At 36.7% G+C, this 21490-nt stretch overlaps 1 protein-coding gene across 1 annotated transcript in view; it reads left to right on the plus strand.

Annotated features, from left to right (window-relative positions):
• Positions 1-1359: 1359 nt before the first annotated feature.
• The window catches only part of slc12a5b (solute carrier family 12 member 5b), a gene marked incomplete at both ends in the record, with an annotated part of 41914 nt that continues 21783 nt past the window's right edge, over positions 1360-21490 (plus strand). The window contains one exon of the mRNA XM_079467704.1: positions 1360-1414. Coding sequence (XP_079323830.1) covers positions 1360-1414 — 55 coding nt within the window. The remainder of the gene's footprint in view (positions 1415-21490) is intronic.

Here is a 21490-nt window from a genome sequence, read left to right on the forward strand (position 1 = left end):
TATAGGGCTTGTAAAAGCCCCCGGCAGTCTTTTCTTATACAAGAGTTGTGCTTCATAAGTATTTTATCACATAAAGCAACATTGAGAGTGAACTTTGAGGTATTTGATTCAAGGGTCTGGAGTGGAATTGGCCCAGATGCTCTTATGTGGTGTGATGTCATAGTTTTATAGTAAAGGAGGCGACAATTCTGCTGAAAAAACTAAACATATTGCTGCTATCCTCTTTATAAATTATTATTATTAGTCACCCTTTTTGTGCCATATCATGGAATATAATGAGGACTTGGGGATGTTTTTTTTACCCACCAGAACACCCTAGCAACTGCATAGAAATATACTAAAAACTACACAGGACACATAAGCATCAAAACCAGGCCAACCATCCTCAGAACAGCAGCAACTATAAATTCTGCAACGAACAAATGCTGCTCACATTTTTCTGCACACAGAAATGTGACCCTAGACAACAACATTTTATACGTCATCTTAAAGCTGAAGAATTAAGCTTCCCATTGATTTATGATTTGTTAGGATCTGACAATATTTGGCTGAGACTCTCGAATCTGAGGGTGCAAAAAATTCAAAATACTGAGAAAATCGCCTTTGTTGTCCAAGTTGTCCAAATGAAGTCCTTAGCATAGCATATTACTCATATTTACTCATATTTTCATATTTTTATATTATTTACTTTAGGACATTTTCAGAAAGAATTCATGGAACATATTATTTACTTAACATGCTAATGATTTTTGGCATTAAAGAAAAATCTATAATTTTGACCCATACAATGTCTTTTAGCTATTGCCAAAAAAGTCCCTTGCTACCTATGACTGGTTTTGTGGTCCAGGGTCACAAATCTTTTAAAACTCTTTTCATTTGCCTTTCTGTCTCACCTCCAACCCTTCCAACACCAGGACAGTTTGATGACATGGAAATACAGAGACAATTAGAATGACAATGAGCAAACAAAGACTGCCTGCTGAATTTTAATAGTAAGGCACGGACAGGCTGTGATGCTGTAGCGGAGAGAGCAAGAGATGACATGTGTGCGGGAGAAAGAAAAAAATGTGCTCTTAAGCATTCCATCATTTATGTCCCTGCAGCCTCTCTGCTCTCAACCCCTCCTTCCAGATAGAAAGAGAGAGAGTCCATACGCAAGGCAGCAAACGGCAAGAGAAGACTGCCGAAGCAAAGCACCCCTGCTCCTTTTCTTGAGAGGAGAGCAGCGGAGAACCACAAGGCTTTTCCATCAGTGAGTGAGTGTGCCTGCGCGAGGCTGCTTTTCACCGGTACACGCGTTGGCTGGTGGAATCCCAGCTGTGCTAGCATTAGCTGAGGATCTGCGCTGTGTCTTCAAAAATGCTTAACAATCTCACCGAGTGTGAAGAAGGTGATGGGGGACCCAACAGTCAGGGTGAGTGAGCCTGTAACAGCAAGTGGGAGTGTGTGTGTGTGTGTGTGGAGGAGAAAAGAGCAGAGGATTAGCAAATGTGTATTTTTTTCAATGATACCGGTCAGTTATGATGGTAACAGCTGTGTGTGTCTTCTGGAGGAGGGTAAATGAAGACCAGTCATGCACCAAATATTGAAGCCTATAGAAGATTGTGTGTGTGTGATGTAAGATAATTCACTGTCAGAATAGGATGAGCATGAATATTCTTGTATAATCATAATCTCATGAATGCTGTCATGTTTTTCTGTGTGTGCAATGTTGCGTTGAAGCAGGAGACACATGCAGGGATTCAAAGGAATGATACGGTTGGGAATCCTTGTATGTGTGTGTGTGCGTGTGTGCCGCTCTGGCACAAGCTCGTGCTGCAAGGTTGCTGTGAGGAGAATGATAATGCTTTCTCTGTCTGTCTGAGGAAGTACAGACAGCAGTGTGTGTCTGTGTGTGTGTGTTTGTGGATGGTCCAGCATCGTCACCTTTCTAGGGGACAACCTGCTTCTATCCACCTCTTCTGCTTGTGTGTTTTTCACTGTCTGTCTGTCCGTGTGCCCCTCCATTGCTTAATTTCATTTAGTTTTAGACGATGGATTTGTTGCCCTATGTTCCTTGGGAGTAATTGGAATAATTGGAACATCTTGGTAAAAGCAGACCCGTCTATGCATTTTATGTCTTTAACCCTTGAACGTATTAGAAAAGGGGTCACATGCCGAGCTAGGTTTGTATCGTAAGAGCCTTGAGTCCTGCACGATTACAGCGCCAACGCATGAGAGACAGAAATTAATGAAATTAGGAAGCAATCTCAATAAATATGTTCTTTCCAACCTCCTGCAGTAAAGAAGAATTCTGTCCCAAACCTGGACTGATATGTCTTGGGTGATTTGCATGTACACACTTAAACACTCATGCATGTTGTAAAATTGCTTCTGTTGACCCAGTGTGACACAAACGTGATGCTTTGCGAGCCTCATAATTGGATTGCAGTGGTTCTATCAGATGCTCTGTCCGTGGTGCTGAAATCAACACAAATAATCTGGTATCAGTGTTGCTGTCCGTGGTCCTGAATCAGCCCTGAGCCGTCAGCGTTCGCATTCTATTTCACACCGTTCTGAATGTAAGCCTGTTCTGAGGCCTCTGTCACCACAGGACCTGAGTGGAGCTCACTGCAGACTGCTGCATTGTAGCTTGTGCTTCTTCTCAAAGGGTCTCTCTCTCTCGCTCGCTCTCTTTCTGCTTTGCTCCCTTCAAAGTCTAATGCTGCCCTGAATTTTCTCTCTCTCAGTCTCTCTCTTCCTCCCATCAGGGGGTAGGGACAGTACTGCGGTGCTGTTTAATGCCTATTTGCTCATAGAATTCATGCTTGGTAGCTCATCAGTTGAGGGTCCCCTGCAACAGTCTCGGCATGCTCTCTGCGAGGAAGGAAATTATTCTGAATCTAAAGCGACACAAAATTCTCTCTCATACTGTATGTATTCTGTATATGTATGTACGTATGTACTCATTCATTTAGGTGTACATACACATTTTTGTGGTTTAGATATTAATACAAGATTAGACGATATATATTATGTATTTTATATATAATGCTAAATCTGCAGTCTTTTCAACTTAGTATTACTCTTCTATTATTTACCACTACAGATGGATTTCAGTGTAATATAGTTTTTCTTACACGATAACTTGATTGGTAAATTCACCTTTAATGATGTGTAATGGATATACTTACAGAAGCAATTAAAACTATTATCTATTGTCTATTTTTCAATGCATTCAATTATATCTAGCAATGAGCAATACACGAAAAATGTTTGAAATTGGCATACTGGTTTACTGGTGTAATACCACCCGATGAGAGACCACTCAAACAAGCTTCTTTCTTTTAGTTTAAAATTAACTCTGTTTTTTTAACTAGGAAACGGAAAATATTTTAACATTAAATTTAGCTAGACACTTAACCGTTAAGAAATATGACATTGAATGTATCATAATCTGTGATTCTTTTAGTAAATTAAGGAGAACGGACAATTTATTTGGATATTTTAGTCAAACGCATGCACACACGCAGTTTCTCAAAGCTCATTTGCATTTGTCAATCACATGATCTGTGTTTGTTTCGTTGAAGAAGGTTTGATAAAGCGAACAATTTGTTAACTTTATGAACAAGTAAAATGGTTATAAAAACACAATACAAATATAAGTATTTCTTTTTTACAGCACCTGGTAAAACTTGCAGCGTCATAGACAATAAAAGCATGGCTGAGAACATTACATTCTCTACTTCTTCATTTTTACCGTTTTCAGCTTTATGGTCCATCAGACAATGCCATATGTGTCTGTAAATTTACTTCAATTAACACCCAAGCGGTATGTGAAGTGCTGTGGACCTCTGTGTTTGACAAATATACCATCACCCTGTCATTATCAGTCACATGTTTCGGCAGCTTGTGATTATGTGTGTTATGATGAAAGTCTCTAACACACTGGTGACATCACTCCAGGAGTAACACGACACGCCAAATCATTCCTGGCCTTTTCTTTAATTGGTCGATGAGCTATGAGACGTTTAATTGAGATATGACACTAATGGGGTTTGGTATTTGTTAGCGCTCATGAACGCTGAACTAGATTAGACGAGAAATCAGATGGAGGGCAGAGGGAAATTGATTGTTGATTGACTTCAGAGGCAGAAGAACCTCCCAGCTATATCACATCACACCTCCAAATGATTAATAGTGAGGAATACAGACACAGATGATTATCGATGTCAAAGATACTGATCAAAGATATTTCTTTGATTTAAGCATTATGACATATCACATATCACTTTAAGAGACACTTCACCCAAAGATTAAAATTCTAACAACATTTACTCTCCCTCCAGTTGTTCCAAATCTGTATACATTTCTTCGTTCCTATGAACACAGAGAACGATATTTGGAAGAATGTTTGTAACCAGACAGATCTTGGTTTGCAAAATCTTTTCAAAATATAGTCTTTTGTGTTCAACAGAACAAAGAAATGTACAAAGTAATTTTTCTCACTATGGTAGTTAACGGGTGAACTTTTCCTTTAATAACAAAAGTTATTTTTCAAAGCTGATTTACGTAATAGGTAAGAATGACTCTACAAATATTACAAATGAAATATTATCTTAATTATCAAATGACATATTTCATTCAAGCAATTTGAGTCATTAAACAACGGATGGGAATTTAAGTTTTGTCATTCAGTTTTGCTGTTACAGATCTAAAAATAAATGGTTCTCCTGTCATGTGATCAATGCATATGTTAACATCTGTGTGTTTCTATATGTCTTCTATATATTTGTTATGTATATTTATTTCTGTTTTTATTATATTTTGTGTCTAAAGTCCATGCCATATCATCAAACAGGGTAATTAGTATGATTAAAAAAAGGGACCAAAACCGACCATGAAATACAATTAATGTGAATAATGACAGGTGAGTTTTTCATTAATGTAATAACAAAGAGCGCAGAATAAACGATTCACTTGAACAATATTGAAAACCACTGTGTGGCTTAATGTTTCACCATGTCGGTTGTTAACCATGCAATTTGCTATGTAAAAAAGAAAGTTGACTACATTAATCAACATGCTAGATGTCAGCTCTCAGCCAATCAGCACGCAGCATCTTCAACTAACAGCCTGAGTGTGTTTAATGGATCACCTGCATACATGTGTGTGATCCTGAGCTGCCACGAACATCAATCTTTCACATCAAGACAAGCGACAAAAAGCCTTCTAGTTTGTTCACTATGATTCGCACAGGACCTTGCAGCTTATTTCTAAAATAAATGTTCTTCATCAATAGGTGGCTTAGCTATGACACCGCATTCATACTGTACGCATGCCCCTGTTAACTTTTTTTGCTGCTTAGTTTACATTTAGTATGTTGAAGTTTCTGTTTGTCAGAAACATCATGTGTGCATGTCACACATTTAGCCTAATGTGTCAAGCTTACAGTCATATTTATAGTAAAGACATTTCATAATGAGCTATGGCAAAGGTTTACGTGGTAGCTGTGTGCTTTGAGGGATGTAGTTGTGGCAGCGAGTATTATGTCACTGCAAAAGACCAATGCATTACATAAGAATATTTCCCTAACGCCACTTTTTTTTCAAATGTTTCATCCTGTAATCCTGCTGATGTATTTGCCCTTGATGGATGCTTTTGTTAAGTTGTTTTGGCCAGCTGTCTCTGGCAGGTGCCTTGGAAGCCATTTTAGGGTGAGAACAGAGAGGAGGGCAGAAGCTGTTAGGTGACAAACATGGGAAATAGAGGCATTATATATATATATATATATATATATATATATATATATATATATATGCTTATATGCTTATTTTATGTTAATAATATAAAATAATTAGGGATGCACCAATATATAAAATTTGTCCGGAAATGATAATTGACAATTCCTAAGTTCTGCAAGCCGATCACCGATATACCAGCCGATATACAGTATCTAAATAATAATGCACAGACAAAAACAAGAAGTCAAAAAGTGGACAACTGGTTTTATTTTACAACAATTAACTGTATTTAGTTTCTTTCATGTACCAACCCTACTTTACACTAGTTAAATTACTTATTATTAAATATTTCTTATAGTTGATTCATTTTTATTAATGTTTGTCAATAACTATGTCAATTTTAGTTAGCAATTTATGCTTTTGTCAATCTATAATTTATTTATTTATTTGTAATGTTGATAAATAAGATTACTTCATTTTTATTAATTTTTTTGTTTATTATTATCATTTTAGTGCTTGAAACTTATTTCAATTTATTCTTGAGGCAACATTTCAATTCAAGTTTTTTCAATCATTTTTAGGTAAATATTTTATTTTATTTCAATGAACATTAAAATTAAATAATCTTGAGTTATGGATTCTTATTTTTTTTCTGGCAAAGCATTTATTTAATAAACTTAATTTGATGATTTGACTATGGACGGTAATATATTGTGCATCTCTGCAAGATAATATATTATTAACAGTCACTCACGCCATAGGACACATGTATAGGTATATTTCTCAACTATTCATTAAATATTTATGTTTGTTTGCAAATTTTTCTCGAAAAATATAAAAACACTTGAGCTCTCAGAGCTGAGGTGTGGGGGTACTTTGCTTTTGAAAATAAGTCATGGAGTAGTGAGTTATGAAAAAAATGCTGTTTGTAATCTTCGTAAGTCATGACCCCCATCTCTCTTGGCTACTGCAGTGCATGAGACAAAAAGTTTCCAGCATTATATATCCCCAATTATTTATATATCATGCCGTGCAGCGCAGATAATCTTGATGGTAAGCGGGTCTCGTTCATCGGTTGGCTCATGGGTGGGCTCTTTATTTCGCCTTGCCCTGCTTTTCTGGTAGAATGGCCAATGAAAGGAATAGGACCCCAACACAGGGATCCAGAATTAGATAAAAACTTTCAGAAACAAGTTGGAGTGCTGGGGGAGTGTATCAAGTACAGAAATTTTGTACGTCCAACTTGATATTTAAAAAGTTGTTCATGAGGAATCAGCTCGTTTAACAGTGTAAAGAACTTAGAATGCATAACATTGCAAGATCTTTAACAACAAAAAAATCCAGTTCATCCAGTTTTATATCACTTACCATCCTTGAAGAAGTGACATGACTTTTGATGGGGAAACAACACAAACATTGGTAAGTACTTGCATTTCATGAATCCTGTTATGTTTTGTGCTAATAGTTGATGTTTCTCACTTTATCAAATGTGATTTGCTCTGAGAGCTTTTGCCTTGTTTCATATTATAACTTGCAAGTAAATGCTTGCAGCACATGCACAGTTGGTTTCGGGAATGTGGAGTGTGAAATACAGTGTCATTATACAGTTCTGACCTGGTAACATTCACAAGTTAAGAATTTTAAGTGTTTGTCTGAAGTTCCTCAGCAGAGATGAAGGTGACCTTGACAAATTGTTGAAATCAACCTTATATGACAGCAATGAAAATCAAACAGCGGGGGAAAGTAAGACCATACTAGTGATCTTTGAGGTAGCAAACTTATTTTATATTATATTATATAAAATTTAGCAGTGAGCTTAAAGTCACCATGGAATGAAAGTGTTTTACACAGTGTTGCAGTGATTATTATAAATGATTTATCCGTGCACACCATAATTTTTTTATTAATTTGCACTCACAATATTTTATGAAAAAAAATGACCCTCACCCTCTCAATAACAACTCTTCACCACATGACATAAACAACAAAAAAGGGGTGGGACTACACTGCCCTTCACTACACACTGTAAACTGGGATTCAAACCTCGTTTAGTTAGAAACGCCCAATTTATAACAAACCAATCTAAACAATAAAGCCCTGCCCTACATTTTTTGGTCTAATTTCTGAAAACATAGATATCTTAGATATATGTCACGATACGGAAAAGGCAACTTCCTTTTCATGGTGACTTTAAAGAGTGAGTCAAGGACCTTTGAGTTTGACCTTAGACAGATCCCTATTACTGTATATCACAGCACAACAGACCTTTCATTGTCACTGATAGGAAGGTCTCATGTTGTCAAGGTATCGTGTTATAATGGGATTTTGCTGGATCTGTGCTCCTCGGTGGGGGGATTGATCTCCTCGCTCTCTCCAAGCTGGCTGCATGTTTGGTTCATCCAGAACAAAACACAACCATACTGACATCACAAAAAAATTATAGTATTATTTCGTAAGCATTTACATTTTATATAATAACCCTTACCGAGGTACAGTTCATTTGTTATCATTCTACAAAATAAAAGGGTGTCTTATATATGTAGATGTTTTGGAAAGACATTTACTATTCGTCAACTATCGGGGCTGCAACAAAATGAAGACTCTGTTTTTGCTGCTCAGTTTGTATTTGCTTCTAATTAAATAAAGTTTTTGACCTGAAGATCTACAGCCAGTGCTACACCAAAGCAACCATTACGTTGTTATTATGTACTGAAAGTGACACATTCGACAATACATCAGATGAGCAAGCACCTTTAATGTGGAAAGAGATGGTACATTTTGTCCCTGAGAGGGATGCTGGATGACTCAGTTTTACCCCCAGCTCACTATGTGCTGCCTCCATTGCTCCCAGTTAATCTCGCTTTCTCTGTCTCGCTCTCTCTCAGTCACATTTTAGGGGAGTAAGCATCTCTCTTTCTCATCTGGAACTATACTAAATCCCTCAGCTGGTTTTAATGCATGTCTATACTCCTTTTGCACTAGTCTGACAGTCTCCTTTACGCCTTTAATCGTCTTTAAATGGAATAGAGCAGCATCTGTCTCTTGTAGCTGCAGAATAGATGGATTTTCACTTGCATTTCTCAGTCTGACAGTGTGAATTCCACACGTCTTATTCCTGAGAAAATGAAAATGATGTTCTGACATTACACATTGTCTATCTACCTGTGTGTTGATTTTGGAAGAAGTCAGACCACAGGCCAATATCTTTCAGTACATTTATTTCTTTAGCTCGTTTGAATACAGAAATAAAGATTAGGCTTCAGAAATGTTTAAATTCAATACAAACATTTTGAGAAATGTATCACTGTATATCGCTGTCCTATATTCAGGGATGCACCGATACCATTTTTGTAAGGCCGATACCGATGCCTTTGCACCTATTGTACTATTGCCCTTTTATGACATATCGCTTATTGCTCCCTGAACTCTTTGTAAGTCGCTTTGGATAAAAGCGTCTGCTAAATTACATAATGTAAAATGTAAATGTAAATGCCTGTACCTTTTTAAAACAAAATGAGACTAATAAAAATGGAATAGCTACAAATCCTCAACCACATTATAAAAAAAATGCATGTGCTTTTCTCAAACTTTCAAAGCAAATTCCTTTGCTTAACTTGTAAACACCGTTTTTTATCAATCATTTCAAAAGTACAGTGTTTTTTCCATTTCCTGTTTCTAGGTTATCATAATAAAAGTAAACATAATTTATAATTTCGTGTAAAAGTCAGATTTCCTTTATTCTTAATAACACTGGGATGACATGATCCATATTTTTCATTCATTCTAAATTATATTGATATTATAATTTCTATTGAAAAAATTTGTATTAAAAGAATGTAAAAATACTGATGGCTGCAGACATTTGGACTACACAGAATAGATCACATATTTTACATAAACAATCAGTGCGGTTAAATGTTGCTGTAGCTTTAGCAGCACATTACTGTAAAAATGCACAGTACCGCAGTAAAATACTGCAGTTTGTAATGCATTCTCGGCCATTTTGATTGAGCGGGAAAATTTGACAGTAAGTTTTGATCTTGTTGTAGCCTTGCTTTAATAAGCATGGCAATAATATAGGTTTGCTGTAAACCGTGAAAGTGTATCACCTATCATCAAGAGCACAACTCCTGGCTGCAGCTGAAGGAGGACATCACATTTCTGATAGTACGGTAAGTTTGGTTTATTTTATGTGTTCCATGCAAACTTATATAATTTAGTTCTAGTATTTTGCACAATAGTTTGTCACGTTATTGTTTTAAATGTGGACTGAGACAGAAAAGTTTGCCAATTGAAGTTGCAATCTCCCTCAGAAATGAAACCTGTAGAGTTAAACCTGCTTTTCACATCTTAATCAATGGAAGAAGGCTTATTTGAACCAAATGAGGGTTTTGATAAGTTTATTTTCTATCGAATTGTGTTTACAAAGGCAAGCAAGGTTAATTGACTCTATTTGTTATTGGATATATGCCTGTTTGTGTTTTAATATATTAGTCGCTTTTAAATGTAAAAAAATGCAGTTTGAATATATGTACAGTATATATATATTTTCAGTAACACTTACAATAGGGTTCCATTTGTTAATATTAATACATTTCAACATTTGCTAATACATTTTTAAACCAATTTGTCTCTGTTCACATTAGTTTATGCACAATGAATATGTATAAACTAACATTAACAAATATTATTAAAGTTGAAATGTTTTTGTCAGTATTTAACGAAAGTTAAATAAAACCATTTTCTTTCACCATTTCCTGAACAACTTGTACTTGTTTCTATGGTTTACATATCTTTTTATATGTATCTTTTTATTTGTTACAGTCTGAGCATTGACCATTTAGCTGGATTGGGTCATCTGCAATGTGCCCAGACAAGTCATCCCAGGTTAAGGATGTCCAGCTAAGACTGCAAGTTATGCAGTTTCTCGACTACGTTTCTATGAAATGATTTAATAAAAATATGTTTGATACAAACATTGCTTGGATTGCCTTTTGATTCATAATGTAATTCTGAAGTATAGTCGTTTTACAATATTAATAACTGTACATTTATATGCTATATATACATATAACTATTTAAATATTATTTGTAAATACTGTAGTAATATGTCAATATACTGTAGGTATTACAGTAAATTACAGTATAATAAAATGCAGTTTCAAATAAACCCAAAATATACTAATTTACATTTACATTTACATTTAGTCATTTAGCAGACGCTTTTATCCAAAGCGACTTACAGATGAGGAAACATTGGAAGCAATTATAACAACATAGGCAACAAAATACATAAGTGCATCAAACTAGTCCATTAAAGCCTAGCACAGTATACAAAGCTAAGAATAGTGAGGTTAGTAAGTGTTTTTTTATTCTTTTTTTAAAGAAGGAAAGGGAAGAGAATTAGGAAAAGATCAATCAGCGACGTGTTGACGGAAGAGATGCGTTTTTATAATATAATAATAATACAGTTAAAATACAGTAAAACACCGTTTTGTGGCTATACAGTAATATTTTGTGTACCGTATAATCAATTACAGGACAGGTACTGTATTGACATACAGTAACTTGCTGGCAACCATGCTGCCAGTAACTTACTGTAAAAATACAGGAAATCGTTAACAGTGGACATACTGTGTGCATGCTAAATTCCTTTGCACTCATAATCTTAAATGAACATGTTAAATATCCTCAGACTGACCTGTTGCTCAACCCATCTTCCCGAAACCGCACTAGCCTTATTATCTTGTTCTTATATAAAACGTTGAACGATAACTCTCTGATCAATAATTTCTTATTTTTACAGTGACCTTTTGCACAGCTTTGCAGGCTGCAAATGGCTGCTCTAAATGCCTATGATAAAGACAGCATGATCTCCAAGGACACAATGATTTATTGCATGGATGAAGTGAGGCATGTGGCTGTGGACACAATTGATTTTTAAGTGGAGCTTCGTGAGGGGTTTGCGGATGTTGACATGTGGCTCAGGCTCAAGCCAGGCACATATGAAATCCCATCCCGTGTGTGAAAAAGCGTTTGTGTGTTTGTCCTGAAATCAAGTCCTCTTTCCGTTTTCACAGCATGTCCCATTGGAGTGTCTGATGAAGTCTGCCAGTATTGGCTCTTAACACTATCACACTTCTGTAGGAAAACAGCTCAGCTGGCTGGAATTTTGACTCTGGCCGCTGATCTCTGTAAGCTAGACTGCAAAGTAGCAGAATGGGCGGCTGTCTTGCACTGACCGGACTGATCTACAGTATAAGTAAGCCTTAGTGTTACTGACACCAGAGCTCTTTAGAAACATTACTAAAGGGATAGTTCATTTAAAAATAAAAATTCTGTCATCATTTGCTCTTCTTCATGAAAATTAAAAGGATTTTCTTTATTCTGCAACCAAACAACACTGGCCCCCATTGATTGCCACTGAGACATTTCTTATTTACAGGTTCTGAAAGACATGAGGATGAATTGAAATTTTTGGGCGAACTGTAATGTGGTATGTCGCATATAAGCTCTATTTGTGGATTCTAAACCCGTTATGTTTGAAGGAATCAGTGTGGTAATGAAGAAGCTGAATGAATCATGTCGATTTTAGGCATGGATACACATTAGGTCTGGTGCGTCACACGCGTAACTGATTCTGTGTGCGAGTGTGTGCCTGGATTCTTGTGGCAGCTGCATGCACCATCAGGCAGTAGTTCTCTTCACTATGTAGGTCAGACTGCATGGAGGGAGAAAGAAAGCTTAACACGTTTGCCTAGATGAGCAGCACTGACAATATAACACCACTTGCTTTCTTATTACTTATCTGAACTAATTCAACAATTTGATCATTTCTTTCCAACCTTTTCATGCTCTGATGTGTGTTATTTCACCAAAAAATAAACAACGAAAGGCTTTGCATCACAACAAATTAAAGATCCATGCAACATGCAGACTTGAATTACCAAATTGGAGAAGGGTGACGAAATTCTTTATGTGTGTCTGATAATTTCATCTGTTAAAGATATTGTCATAGAAATTGTTTGCGACTCCCTTGGGGACATATACAAGCAGCTTATGCTTCAGGGAACTCTCTGGAGACGGGGCTTTGTGTGTGTGCTGGTGTGAACATGGTGAAGGTCAGAGATGCATTCCTGAAAGAATCCCCCCTAAAAATAGGCCTACTGGGATACGTACTGTGTTAGACTTATATGCTCTACATGCTGAATATAGAGATGCTGCATTTCAATTCATCATCTAGAGTCAGAAATGTCACAGTTTTACTTCAGGCGCATGAGATTACAATGTGTTTGAAATAGGGCAGTCAATTGATTGTGTTAATTTAGTGTGATTATTAAACATGAACAGGGTATATAAATGTTCATAATTAATCATGTCGCCCTTATGAAATTGAGGAGAATGAAATGAGGGATTTCCTTACTATTTGTGGAGTATATACTGAATTGTAATTCAAGAAACCTTTGGGGAACCTCTGCAAGGTGACGTCACACACACGCATTGGCTCCAGGGTGAAATAGCATGAAGAAAGACATATTTTGCCACACAAGCCAACAGTTGGACTGGCAGTAGATGTGTCAGTACATGTGAGGGTCTGTGTAAATACACAGTATATTGTGGCTACTGTGTTGAGTAAAATCTCACAAAATAACCAACGTTGTCTCATAATGTTACGAGGATATAAATTCTGCTATGCGTGAAGGGCTGCTAAGTCTACCCTGGAAAAATGTACATTGCATAATGGATTACTGTGGTGTAGACCAGTGTGTTAAATTCAGTGATATGGAACGAAACATTGACTTGAAGACAATTTCTTTTCAATAATTAATTGGTCTGTCCAAATAATGTTATGTATTTGAATTATTTAAATGTCTTTCTTAGGAAATATACATTTTTATATATGGAATTTATTTGACTTACAAAGCATAATCATGTAATTATTTCGATCAGGGTTTTCAAAGATTAAACCTTAAGTTTTAAAGAGATAGTTCACCCAAAAAATTAAAAGGTGTTCCAAACACTAAGAAAAATATTGGAAGAATGTTAGCAATTTTCAATTCTTGTGCACCATTGACTACCATAGTAGGTAAAAAAAATGTTGTATATTTTTTTGCTCTGTTGAACATATTGTGAAGAATATAGGAAATCAAACAGTTCTGGTTCACTTTTGACAATCATAAAACTTTCTCCTACTATGATAGTCAATGATGTCCAAGAACTGAAAATGAAAACATTCTTCCAAATATCTTTCTTTGTGTTCAACCAAACAAAGTAATTTATACTGGTTTGGAACGACTTGAGTGTGAGTAAATGATGACAGATTTTTGGATGAACTGTCCGTTTGATGAGAGGGATTTTCCCTAAAGATCTAAACATTTGATGTAATATGCATGCTGTGTTTTTAATAGTTGAATATGGTGCTGTAAATGTTCATGTAGGCGTAATGGAGGATTGAGGTGGTGGATTGGGTTGAAACAAAATGAGACGTATGTGCCAGATGAGCCATTATGAAAGATTAAATCTGATCCAGGTCAAGGATGACCCAGAGAAGAGGGAGAGAGAGACAGAGAGATACACTCTCAGCTTTGTTTATTGTATTAATAGCTGTCGGTGGGTGTCAATAGCTGTTCATCAGATTTGGGAAGACTTTGATTTGATTTGAAGTTTGGCTGGACGGAGTGGGTCATTCCCTGCCCTTGTGATAAACAGCTGTAAATCTTTTCCTTGTCTTTTTTGTCTTCAGATACACAGGCAACAGCTCCAAAATATTTAGAATTTATGTGCAAAGTTATTCATAAAAATGCCTTGGGTTGTTATGAGATGACTTGCTGTGTCATGTCTGTTCTTTTGCAAGGTGAAAAAGATGTCAAACCCTCATTATGTATCAATGCAAACACACATCATTGTAGTAAAGGAGCATGTAGAAAACAAATGCCACAGCGATTAGGATTAGCACATGACCACCCACATGTTAGTGACATTCAGTATTCCAGAGATGAGGGTAAATCTGCACATTAAAAATAATTTAATATATTTTAAGGTGCCAGATGATTTTAGACTGATCAGATTGTGTGACACATGTAGATATCCCTGCTGAACAAAAATGGAGAAACCCAATTGAAACTTGTCACTGAAATTTTGGTAGTGTGTTTTGGGCATTATTCCAATGGGATTTAATGGTGTTCTATTGATTTCCATCTGCCGGACAACATCCCACCAAGAAAGTCCATTACATACCAGTAGATACCATTATACTTTCCATACAATAAAGTTTCCACTAAAACTAATACAATTCCATTGAATTCAATCCATTGGAAAAAAAAACTGTTGTGTTTTGGGCAGGGTTCTGTTATTTCTTCTTCAGATTAGATACTTTTATTGTCATTGTACAGGATTATACACAGAAATTAAAACGCATCACGATACGGACTAAAATATATATAGAAGAAAAAAAGAATGGATTTAAAAAGAACATTAAAATTAAATACTCCATTCTCACATGCACATTTATTTGGGTCAAATACTCAGTGCCGACATATGCCTTCAAAATGAGGTAAATTCTCCATTTTGCACTTAAAAGAGATAATAAATGGATTAACAGTTTTAACATTAGTGCGGAATTGGTTTTTGTTTTTTTTTCAGCAGGGATGTGCGGGTGTCCAATAATATAACACTTACGCTGTATCATGATGCACATTTCAAGTAAATTACGGTAGAAATTTCTTATTTTCGGTATAAATCTGAAAAATAAGGTTATTTTAATTTAATCATTGCATCCCTTGTGTTGGCCATCCGTACGTAGGTGTAGGTGATACCTTTATTTTATACATTTAGATGTACATTTATTCATTAAGCAGGCACTTTTATCTAATCCGACAAGCAAGTTGTCTTTTCAACAGTCTTGTCAACTTTCTAATTTTACGTGTAAAAAGACTAGACAGTCAAAGCAGAAATCATTAACAAATATGAATGTTTAAGGTACACTAGCCAAAACAACCTGTTTGTGAGGAAAAATGGTTGTGTTAACCTACAATTTGTCATGCAAAAAAAACCCCAGAAAGAGTAGGAAAATAAGACTTTATACTCCTTATAATAAATATCTTCTGTAATACGTTAAGAGTACAGATAACTCAAAAGGCATACAAATAATTCACAGTAAATTTCTTAAATATGCCTCAGTTTTTATACATTACCGTAGTGAAGGTTGACATTAATGTAATTTAGAAATATACAAAAGAAACTCCAGCATGCAGCTAACCTAATAAAGGTTGTGATGTTGCTACGGTATATTGTTGATATCAAGGCTTTAAATTTGATATCTGGCTAAACACGTAGTTAAGCGGAAATTGAGCTCAACACACAACGCACACAAACAAACAGTGCACCCAAAAGTCTGCCAGTTGCCTTGGTAACCTGTATCTTCCTGGTAAGATAATCATATTGAATAAAGGCTCTCCTCTCATTTTAGAATATAGGAAACAAGTTTATCCTATGTAATGAATCCTTGCGTCTTTTACAATAATACAACAGATTTTTCAAGAAGCTCTCGGCCCTCTAAAATACATACTGTACCACGCTGTGGGAAACACCGCTGCTGGATTCACGCTATTTGAAGTATAATTATTGCAGATGAATGTTCTCTAGGCTAACGCTTAACCTTCCTGTGCTGAAGGACGCCAACGCTGCTTGACAGGCAAGGTATGTTGTGATTAAGTCGTTGAATGCCTTCAGTCAGCTCTTTGTTGTTACTAAGCAACGTGTTTCCTGGCAACAATTTACTTGTCTTTTGGCATCCATTGACTTAATTCAGAATGACTGTTCCCTGGGACTCACATGGCGGTTGGTTTCTAGATCCATGTAGTTCTATCGAACGATAGATGTTCCTGTAGCTCGATTGATAGATCATTGTGCTTACGGTGCAGGGGTCATGATTTCCAGACAAATGTGTACCTTCAATGCACTGTATATAAAAGTGCCTGCCAAGCGTGTAACTGTAAGCAATGAATCGATTCAGCCGAGAATGTCCAGTGACCAGATTTGACATTGAACTGTGTTAAAAAATTGCTGCGTCAGAGTGCCTATGCAAAATGCACATGGCTTCATTACAGCCAGGACTTTTTATAAGGTCATAAATCTGTATAGATAACAGGTGGCTGTGAAAGGTGCGTCTTCGACGTTTGAAGAGGAAGTGCTACTGGCAGGCTGCGGCGAGAGAAAAGATAGAGACAGCTGGGGGAGTTTCATCAAAGAGTCTGCGACAGAGAGCAGGTGTGGGTGGAGGGAGATGTTGCTTGGACCAAAAGCTGCACCTTTGCACCACTCTTTGTGTCGGTACCCTGGGCGTGAGATATCTGCCGAAATGTATCTTGACAGCCGTGCCTGTGTGCCTGAGCGTGCCTTTGTGTGTGTGTTTACCTTCAGGTGGCCTATTTACTGACATTAATATAATTTCTGACATGCCACAGTCACCCGCTGTGTGTGTGTGTGTGTGTGTGTGTGTACGGCTGTAGGATAATCCTCAAGAGAGCCACACACTAGTAAGCCTTTGAAATCTGGTGTAAACTGTCCATTTTGTGATAAAATGCAGCACGTGAGCGAGGCAACCTGTGCTTTCTAAATGTTTTGCTTGGTCTTATAGACCCATAGTACCTTTCTACAAACCACAAACTGTGTAATTCTTATACCATTCCTGAAGCTTCATAATGTAGATCTACATTGAGCAATATGTTGTAGAACTATACATGTTTTATAATGCAGACTTTAAATGAGTCTTACTATAGTAAATAATGTAGATATATAGAGAACCTCAGGTCTGTATTGATTCATATAGGTCTAGTGAGCCATATAGACTTGTAGAGAACCTTATTGGTCTACAGTATAGTGAGTCTGAGAGGTCTATAGATACTCTGTATGTCTGTAGTGTTTCATATGAGTCTTAAAGATCTATGACTCCTATAGGCATGTATCCGTTGAATAAGCAATAATAACCTTATAAACACATATAAAATCTAAAATAATTTTTTTTACACCTTACAGAGCTGCCTTCGTAGGATTCTTTATCAAACATCTGTTCCAACATAAATCATTTTTTGACATCTGAATGAAATATAATTTTTTCTTTAAAGTGATAGTTCGCCCCAAAATGAGAATTCAGTCATCATTGGCTCACCCTCATGTAATTTCATACCTGTATAAATAATTTGTAACTGTTTGTAACAATATTTGTATCCTTCTATGGTAGTGGATGATGTCACAGAACTGAAAATTGCTAACATTCTTACAAATATCTTTCTTTGTGTTTAGCAGAACAAAGACATTTATACAGGTTTGAAACAATCTGAGGGTGAGTAAATTATGACAGAATTTTTATTTTGGGGTGAACTATCCCTTTAAGTATTAATGTGTTAGATATATATATATATATATAAACTAGTGATATATCAATTTTCCTTTATTCCAAAACTAAATTCACATTTAGAAGATATAAGCATTAAAAACTTGAAAACACTCAGCGTGACATTTCCACTGCTTGTCAAATTCTAAGCAAGTTCTACACTAAATGTTATTGGCTATTTGATATGTTTTTAAGGGATAGTTCACCCAAAAACTTTTATCATCATTTACTCACTGTTTAATCATTTCAAACCCAAACAAGTTTAAAAACCAAGAACTACGTTTTTATAAGCTGTCGACCCCTCCCCATAAAAGATGTTTTAACCATGTCTAAGGATTATTTCAAGCCAATTCATATGTGAACCTGAGAAGAGGAGATATTGAGAAACTGAATTGTACTGGTCTATGTCTATTCTTCCAGCTGATGCCTTACATCTTATTGCCTGTGTCCACTTTTGTCTCCTAAACGGCTGGCTTTCACGGTTCGGTAGCTTATAAAAACATAGTTCTGGGTTTTTTAGCTTGTTTACTGTAACACCTTATCACACAAGAGCTTTTAGACATTGTTCTGTTCATTGTTATATCAGAAATGACAAGGAGGCAGCTTCCCGATATAGAAAGTCCATGGAGAGGGTTATATTGTTTCCCTCTCTGTGTGGGCGTGGCCTAAATCCGCTCTGTCTCTATAGAAGTAAATGGATACCGCTGTTGTACGGTTACCAACATTCTTCAAAATATCTTCTTTTGTGTTCCACAGATAAAGAGGAAATTCATACAGGTTTGGTTTTATGTACAGCCCTGCACGGGCCTTAAATTTAGGCCCAAGCCCGGCCCTGGACAGAGACGCTAAGCTTGTCCGACAGCTTATCAGAATTCTCAGCCCGAGTTCGACTGAAGCCCACATTTTTAATTCCCCATTAAGGCTGAAGAATAGTTCCCCCTGTGAGGGACAGCGTACAGTGCGCGTGACACAAATTTAATCGCCAGAAAAGTATGCGCTGTAGGGGAGTTGGGACAATGGCACTATGAAAAATTTATACCCGGCCCGCATTTTGAATATGACTTGAAAACTGTCCCTTAGGACCATCCATGGACATTTTTCAAGCACAGGCTGAAACGCAGGACTCCAGAACTATCCCTTTAATGGACATTTACACATTGAATAATGATGCACATTTCAAGGCACTTCAGTTAACTCAATCAGTTTTGTCGTAAAATATAAACTGTTTTTAACACACTGGTCCAGATGAAGTCACACAAAAACAACATTTTAATGGCACTGCTGAATGATGTCTGCAGCAGGACACTGCAGCACTGCACACACACACACACACACACACACTCACACTCAGACTCACTTGTGGTCTGGACGATCATTATGTAAGTCTTGAGTCACAGTATTGTTTGAAGATTCTCTGGGGAGAACATGAAGGTTTATGTCAATAATGTTCACCCACAACACACAAAGGGTTTGAGGGTCAACGGTGAGAGATTGAAACACTGTAATACTTGCTTTTGTTGTACAGAACCAAGTAACACAAAAAAACAAAATAATAAGAAAATTACAACACAAAACAAGATAAACACAATATAAATAGTAGAACACGAGGGTGAATAAATGATGACATAAGTTGTATTTGTGGCTGAACTGTTGCTTTAGAGCAGTAGGACATTTCACTTTATATCATTCCAGTCTGTATTCACAAAATTCCAGACAGCGTTCCAGAGTACGTGAGAGTGGAAAGAGGAGAGGTGGTTTCGCCTAGAGCGAGCGGTGATTTTATTTTAACTCAGAGTGTCAGCATTTTCTCTTGGCCTGCTCTCATTGGCAGGTTGCTGTCTAGCAATCTCCACCATATGTCTGCAAATCAAATACTGTGGTGGAGAATTCCGACTTTTGTATGTTCTGACCAAGAACATTACCAACTCTGTAAATCAGCACATTTGCCCTGAGTATAACATGAATATCAAAATTCACCACTCCAGAAATGTCAATTTTCTGTCCATGTTAATTTCTGTGTGTGCACAGCTGTGAACTGTTAAAAAATGTGACATGCCTCAAGCTCTTCTCTTTATTATCATCTTGTCAACCTCTAAAATGCTGTTTCATCTCAGCATCTTAGGTCCGTCCACCTCTTCAACTCCTCTGCAGTTTGACTATAGCAATTGAAAAGACATAACATGATTTCACTTAATATTTCAGGTATTCCACTTCCTTGAGCATTTAAGCTTCTGAATCTAGGGATAATGAGTTATGGAAAACAGTCATTGTTCATTTCTTTCGCTCAGTGAATTGGATTGTGTTCAATCTTTTTTCATTTTAATGCATGTGACCTAACATCATTAGGCCGGATGTTACAGTAATCAAGGATTTGCAGAACAAACACGACGTCTAGGGCTTAATCCTACTTCACTTGTTTTCTGTCTGATCTACATTCGACCTCTGATCTGTGTTGAACTTATGTTCTGCCCCTAGGTTTTTGTCTATATCCTATAAAACACAGGATTGCATAGCTCATTTTTGGCCACTCCAGAGACATTGAGAGAGAGAGATTCGCTTCAACAGAAGTTCAAACTTTTTGTTTGTCCCCTGATTCATGGAGGCTTTAGAGAGTTCCAGGAATTTATTTCTTCTTTTTTTATTCATCAAACAACTTTAAATGGGTTTAATGTTCACCTCAGTTGGTCTGTTTTGCTGCCACTCTATGAGCAGCCATTGCTTTGAAAAAACTGTTCCATTGGTATCTATGGAGTTGACACGACTCTGTCTCTTAATGGCTCTCGTCCGCAAAGCAAGCCCCACCTCCCAGAAAAAAGAGGCCCATCAAAAGTCGATAAAGACTGGCTAGGGGCGCAAAGTCTCGCGAGGCGCTAGCTAATCTGTGCACATGCTCTGTAGCTGGAGCGATCTCTGAAAGGGTCGCTCCAGCTTAGGAACAAAAATTATGGTACAGTTGGTGTCAGTTTTGAATGTTTATCATAAATATGCTATTTAATTGTGGTTTTTGCCAGCGATTTTAAAATGATCTATCTTCCCTATAAGAAGATAGGACTGTGGTCTTGCTTTGATTGAATGGCTGCGATGCAAACATGCCCCTAGAGTGCCAGAACTTTAGGTACTTTAGTTGCTTTAAAATAGGTGTTTGCTAACTAAATCAACACAACTAATTTGACGATTGGTTCCTTTGATTGTAAGCGGAGGATAATTCAAGGGAAACAGTCAATTCTGGGTTATTAGGACGAGCGCTATTTGCTGTTTCACTCAGTGTGTAAAAACAGAGGCCTTTGTCCTGAGGGAGTGTCATTAAAACAAAAAAGGCCATTATTTTAGCACTGGTGGCGTTAAAGGAGTGGAGTTGTGTTTATAGAAGAAA

This window comes from Barbatula barbatula, assembly GCF_947034865.1.
Source record: "Barbatula barbatula genome assembly, chromosome: 11".
Lineage (NCBI taxonomy): Eukaryota > Metazoa > Chordata > Actinopteri > Cypriniformes > Nemacheilidae > Barbatula > Barbatula barbatula.